This window comes from Rattus norvegicus, chromosome 8 (genome assembly GCF_021556685.1).
Source record: "Rattus norvegicus strain SHRSP/BbbUtx chromosome 8, alternate assembly SHRSP_T2T, whole genome shotgun sequence".
Taxonomy (NCBI): domain Eukaryota; kingdom Metazoa; phylum Chordata; class Mammalia; order Rodentia; family Muridae; genus Rattus; species Rattus norvegicus.
Window position 1 is genome coordinate 47,931,098 of NC_141541.1, and position 7,356 is coordinate 47,938,453.

At 38.6% G+C, this 7,356-nt stretch overlaps 1 protein-coding gene across 1 annotated transcript; it reads left to right on the forward strand.

Annotated features, from left to right (window-relative positions):
- The first annotated feature begins 252 nt into the window (after positions 1-252).
- Or10d5jl (olfactory receptor family 10 subfamily D member 5J like) lies at positions 253-1,190 on the forward strand. Its single transcript, NM_001000474.1, is given in 2 exon segments — positions 253-671; positions 674-1,190. Coding segments are annotated over 2 exon segments (936 nt in total).
- The last annotated feature ends 6,166 nt before the right edge of the window (positions 1,191-7,356 follow it).

Here is a 7,356-nt window from a genome sequence, read left to right on the forward strand (position 1 = left end):
AGAAAATGAAGCAGTTTGGTTGCAAGAAGCACTTTCTTCCAGTTTTTTCACCCATATGAATTTTAAAGAAATGGAGACCAGATATAGAACATTACTTAACTGAATGTCAAGTGCAGATTCATCCCTGGTCCCCTTTCCTTCATTGGCTTAATTTTGTTTTCATCTATTGCTTTAGATAGGAATACTTTGGAGGGAAGCAGTTACTCATGGATGCCTTTGTTTCACTTCTCCAGGGCTGCCTGTGCCATGAACATGAGGAATTACACCCCTGTGACAGAGATCATTTTTCTGGGAATTGCTAACAGTGAAGGACTAGAGAGTGTGCTGTTCATCTTGTTCCTGGTCTTCTATGTCTTTGCCTTGCTGGGGAACCTGCTCATCTTCCTCACCATCCTGGCTTCCCCCAACCTCCACACCCCCATGTACTTCTTCCTGGGGAACCTGGCAGTGTTTGACATTTTCTTCCCTTCTGTGAATTCTCCTAAGATGATGGACTCCCTAGTGGGGCAGAGCCGCACCATCTCATATCAGGGTTGCGCCTCGCAGATTTTCTTCTATCACACCCTGGGGTGTACTGAGTGCTTCCTGTATACAGTGATGGCCTATGACCGCTTTGTGGCTATTTGTCACCCTATGAGATACACAATCATCATGAATCACAGGGTGTGTACCTTCTCACAGTGGGCACTTGGGTGGGGGGTTTTGTCCATGGGAGCATCCTCACATATCTAATCTTTAAGTTACCCTACTGTGGCCCCAATGAGGTGGACAGTTTCTTCTGTGACATTCCTATAGTACTCTCCCTGGCATGTGCAGACACCTCCCTAGCACGGACTGTGAGTTTTACCAACGTTGGTGTTGTTGCACTTGTGAGTCTTCTTCTCATTCTTACTTCTTACACTCGTATTGTGATCTCCATCCTGAAAATCCGTTCCTCAGAAGGCAGGCGCAGAGCCTTCTCCACCTGCAGTGCCCACTTCACATCCATACTCTTGTTCTATGGTCCCATGATACTTATTTATCTCAGGCCTGCTTCTAGTCCCTGGCTGGATTCTGTGATCCAGGTGTTTAATAATATTGTCACCCCTTCCTTGAATCCTCTGATTTATTCTTTGAGAAACAAGGAAGTAAAATTAGCCCTGAGAAAGGTGTTAAGTCAAGTGATGCAACCTTTGGGGCATAAAGAATAGAAGCAACCATTCCCCAAATAATTTTGATGTTGTTTCATATTTTTTTTCTTTATTAGTACCCTTGCCAAACTAGGGTGATGATCAAAGCTAGGTCTTGGGAATACTCAAAAGGCAGGGATTATTTTGGTGGATATGTAAGTTTAATCATGGTAGAGAAGACTTTGAAGATTAATCCAGTGTTTTTAATTGTAATTTGCCAAAACAATAAGTCTTTCTGCTTTGCAAAGTCTATGTGTAAACTTCAACTTCAATTGTTTTTTTATGAAACTAAATTTTCTAAAAGCTAGTATCTCATATTCTGTTCAATATCTCTTATTATACCTTTCCAATATCTTTCTGTATTCTAATGTCACACTGGACACTCAGTTAAGCTCATTGCCATTAATTAGGTATGAAATTTGAAACCCGGATGGAAATTAGTAAATGTATCTTTTTCCTGTCCACCATGATGAAAATCCCCAAATTTAGAACAAAAAAGAATTCATGTATAAGAGACGTCAAGTTCAAGTATCATCAAGATATTCTCTATTGTTTGACAAGAGGCTGTTTTATTTAATGAAGTTCAAAGGCATTGATTTGTTTGTTATAATTTGCTTGGTAGAAAAAAAATTAAATTTTGTATACTAAAGTGCTCAGATTCTCCAAGGAGGCAAGAGGTATTGATAGATGACCCTGGTGTGACTAGCTCCCACTCAAAACTCAAACCTTGGTACACAAATGTTGGTGTTAAAGAAATCAACTTAATTCAGAAGCCAGACCGTGAGAAGTTGGATATGGCTCCATTCTTCTAAAGACCAACTGAGAGCCTTAGAGAGGCCAATTCACTTATGCAAATCAATAAAGTGGAACCATGTGCAAGGGCAACACCATGGTGTGCTTTTGCCATCCAAGGTTTGTTCTTTTCACATTTTTGTTTCTTGAAAAATCATGAGTGACAATCAATTTTCTATCGTCTAGCATTCCCTTTAATTCCTTAGCTCAATATCTTGTTTTCCTTCGAGTTAAGTATTATTTCACCTTTAACTGAAGCAGTTAGCAAGTCCTATGATTATCTAAAGATAATCATTCATTGTCTTGAGATTTGTAAAGCTAAAAGAAGTTTATTGATTAACCATTCTTAGGATCCTAGCCTTATTGTTTGGGCGTTTTTTTTTTTTGCTTGAAATATTTAAATCCATATCACAGTATTTTTACCATTCAGAGTTTATTTTAAAAATTATAGTACTTGTGAAAAGGAAAATAACAAATATGACAAGTATAGAAGAAACAATTTATGGAGCAGTTAATCTGAAATGTGGTAGTGTGAAATGTTGCTCACATTGTTCTTATAGTATGGTTTTACACACAGTTACAACAACTAATGGATTTTTAGACCAGAATACAGACACTGACTCAATGCTTAAACCAGCATGTGCCTCAGTAAGCCTGTACAGAAGGTTCAGTTGAAAACCCATGGGCAAATTCACCTATTACCCTGTTTTAAAAGAGATCTAAAATCCAGTCTTAGTGCCGTAAGACAATGCTATCCCAGACCAGACTTTTTTTCTGTGACAACACTTTGCTGACAACTTCCTTTGCTGTATCCTTTTCCTCCTAACAAAATATTTATGTTGACAATTTTGTCCTTTGGCTATCAATGTCAGCTTCCACAGGTATTCTCTCCTTATATGTCATAAAAGGAGATAATCATCAATCTATTTCTGTAAACTGGGGGGAATAAATTCTTAAACTTAGTAGGGTAAAGAATGTTATAGAGCTAGAAGTTCCTATTATTTGTAAAAAAAAAAAAATGCACTGTTCATTAAATGTAATAGACTTTAAGACATGAACCAGATTTACTTTTGTAATATTTCAAAACTTAGTCTTTCAACATTTAATCAAACAATTTTATGATTAGAATCATCTACTTGGCCTATCATGATTTATCACAGAAACACCTAGAATAAGACACATCCATGTGACAGTCATCTATATGTCCTTCCAGATACCATCTGCTCTTCTAACTACTTTGCATATACTGAAAATAGGAATTTTTTGAATTTTATTTTCCTTTAATTTTTCTTTTTTTTTTAATTTGGTATTTCTTATTTACATTTCAAATGTTATTCCCTTTCCCAGTTTGCTGTCCATAAGCCCCCTAACCCCTCCCCCTCCCCTTCTATATGGGCTTCCCCTCCCCATCCTCCCCCCATTACCACCCTCCCCCCAACAATCACTTTCACTGGGGATTCAGTCTTGACAGGAACAAGGGCTTCCCCTTCCACTGATGCTCTTACTATCCAATATCCTATTGCTATTCATTGCTACCTATGAGGTTGGAGCCCAGGGTCAGTCCATGTGTAGTCTTTGGGTAGTGGTTTAGTCCCTGGAAGCTCTGGTTGGTTGGAATTGTTGTTCTTATGGGGTTGCAAGTCCCTTCAACTCTTTCAGTCCTTTCTCTAATTCCTCCAATGGGGGTCCCGTTCTCAGTTCAGTGGTTTGCTGCTAGCATTTGCCTCTGTATTTGACATGTTCTGGTTGTGTCTCTTAGGAGAGATCTATATCCAGTTCCTCTCAGCATGCACTTCTTAGCTTCATCCATCTTATCTAGTTTTGGTGGCTGTATATATATGGGCCACATGTGGGGCAAGCTCTGAATGCCCATTCCTTCAGTCTCTGCTCTAAACTTTGCCTCCCATTCCCCTCCTATGGAAATTTTTGTTCCCCTTTTTAAAAAGGAGTGAAGCATCGGTATTTTGGCCATCCTTCTTCTTGAGTTTCATATGGTCTGTTGATTGCACATTAGGTAATACCAAAATAGGATTTAGATACTATTTTTAAATGAATCAAAAGTTTTAGTCATTCATTTCTTGAATTTCAAGTACTTTTCCATGACCTTGTTGGTCTGAGTTGTTGGTTTTTTTTTTTTCATTTGTCTCCTTGCTTGCTTGTTTGTTTTGAAATAATCACTACATAACTCAATCACTACATAACTCTAGCCAACAAGTTTGGATTGTGTCTCCTCCTACTGATTTTGCAGAGGTCTACACATTTATATAGATTCATGTTGTTATGAACCTTAAGTAGGTTTCATTGGCGCTCGAAACAAATGACTCCTACAAATGTGACAGTATACATGGATGTATTGTGCAATGTTTAATAAAATTGAATAGATATAAAGTCTCAAATATTTATCATTTATGCACTGTAAAACCTCTTTAAAATAATTTAATATTCCACATTAGTCATTATTACCTATAATCATCCTACCCTACAACTGAACACTAAGATCCTTGTATCTATCTAACTATTAATAGACTCCATTGGATAGCCTCTTCCCAACTTACCACATACCTTCACCTCTAATAATGTTTTCACCAAAAAAAATTAAACTATCTGCTTACAAAAATCACACAAGGATGTCCACAACAGCTTCTTCTCTAGCCCAAGATCTCCAGCTAGTCACCAGATATTCCCCCTCCCACCAATTTCTGTTCTTACTCCAAGTTCTCCCCCAGCCCCTCCTCCCTACACCTGATTTCTGTCTCCATTTCACTCCTCACTTCCTTTGTTTTTATATCTTTGTTTTTAAAAGCTGAATTCCAGTGTAGACATGTGCCACATATTCTTTATCCATTCTTCAGTTGAGGGACATCTAGGTTGTTTCTAGTTTTTGACTATTGTGAATAAAGCTATTATGATCATAGTTGAACAAGTGTACCTATGGTATAGTGGGGTATCATTTGGGTATTTGCCCAGGAGTGAGATAGCTGGTTAATGAAGAAATCTGCTTTCTGAAAAAAAAAACAGATAGGGAAACAAAGCCTTCACAATAGTCACAAAAAATATAAAATATCTAGGGTTAACTCTAACCAAACAAGAAAAACATATGTATGACAAGAACTTCAAGTCTCTGAAGAAATAAATTGAATGAGAACTCAGAAGATGGAAAGATATCCCATGCTCATGGATTGGCAGGATTAATATAGTAAAAATGGCCATCTTGCCAGAAGCAATCTACAGATTCAATGCAATCCCCATCAAAACTCAAAACAGTTCTTCAAAGAAATAGAAAGACCAATTCTCAATTTCATATGGAAAAACAAAAAACCCAGAATAGTGAAAACGACAATAAAAGAACCTCTGGGGGAATCACCAGCTATACTACAGAGCAATAGTAATAAAAACTGCATTGTATTGGTACAGGGACAGACACATTGTTCAATGGCATAGAATTGAAGACACACAAATAAAGCCGCACATTTATCAACACTTGGTCTTTGACAAAGAAACCATAAATATACAATGGAAAAAAGGAAGCATCTTCAATAAATGATGCTGGACTAACTGTCTGTCTGTCTGTAGAAAAATAAAAATAGATCCATATTTCTCACCTTACACAAACCTCAGGTACAAGTGGATCAAGGATGTCAAAATAAGACCAGATACACTGAATCTGGTCTTGAACACATAGGAAAGGGAAAGAATTTTCCTAAACATAACTCCAATGGCTCACACTCTAAGTTCAAGAATTGATCAACGGGACCTCATAAAACTGAAAGGCTTCTTATAAGGCAAAGGACCTAGTCAATTGAACAATTCGGCAACCTACAAATTGTGAAAAAAATCTTCACTAACACCACATCTGATAGAAAGCTAATATCCAAAACATATAAAGAACTCATGAAGCTAACCTCCAAAAATAACCAAATAACCCAATTTTAAAAAGAACTAAACAGAGAATTCACAAAATGGGAATCTCCAATGACTGAGAAGCACCTAAAAAATATTTAAAGTCCTTAGTGATCATAGAAATGCAAATCAAAATGACCCTGAGATTCCAAAACTCAAACCTCAGGTGACAACACATGGTGGTGAGGAGGTGAAAAAAGAAGAACACTTCTCTATTGCTAGGGGATTGAAAACTTGTATAACCACTCTGGAAATCAAGCAAGAGTTTTCTCAGAAATTGGAAATAGATCCCCCTTAAGACCCAGCTAAACCACTCTTGGACATATACCCAAAAGATGCCCCACCATGCCACAGGGGCACATACTCCACTATGTTAATAGTAGCCTTATTTGTGACAGCCAGAAGCAGGAAGCAACTCAGATGTCCCACAACAGAAGAAGGAATACAGGAAACATGGTTCACTTACACAATGGAATAATATTCAGCTATTAAGAACAAGGATATCTTCCAGTTCCATCCATTTGCCTATGAATTTCATAAAGTCATTGTTTTTGATAGCTGAGTAATATTCCATTGTGTAGATGAGCTGCCAGGGACTAAGCCACTACCCAAAGACTATACATGAACTGACCCTGGGCTCCAACCTCATAGGTAGCAATGAATAGCCTAGTAAGAGCACCAGTGGAAGGGGCCGCCCTTGGTCCTGCTAAGACTGAACCCCCAGTGAATGTGATTGTTCGGGGGATGGCAGTAATGGGGGGAGGATGGGGAGGGGAACACCCATAGGAGGGGTTAGGGGGATGTTGGCCCAGAAACCGGGAAGGGGAATAACAATCAAAGTGTAAATAAGAAATACTCAAGTTAATAAAGATGAAAAGAAAGAAAAAAAAAAAAGAACAACGATATCATGGGCTTTGTAAGCAAATAGATGGGATTGGAAAATACAGTCCTGAGTGACGTATCCCAGACCCAAAAGGACTTGCAAGGAATGGACTCACTAATAAGTGGGTATTAGCCAAAAACTTCAAGAATACCCAGGACATACCCTACAGGACTGAAGAAGGTTAACAAGCTGGAGTACCCAAATGAGGCTACCTCAATACTTGGAAGGGAGAAAAAAGCAATCACAGGACAAAGGGAGGTAGGAACAGGGGTGGCAAAAGGGACAGGGAAGGGAAAGAACATGATCAGATATTGGGAGGAACAAGAGTGAAGCCCAGAGGGCGAGCAAAGTGAATGGAAACAGGCATCCTCTGGAGGTAGGAGGTGGGAGGATCCCCGAGAATGTACCAAAGAACTTGGAGGGGAGAGACTCTCAGGAGTCAAAGGGAGAGATCTACAGTGGTACAAGGAAATCCTATGTTTTGCAAGCAAACAGATGGAAACAGAAAATATAGTCCTGAGTGATGTATCCACACCCAAAAGGACATGCAAGTGATGGACTCACTAATAAGTAGGTATTAGCCCAAAATGGAAAGCATACCCAGGGCATAAC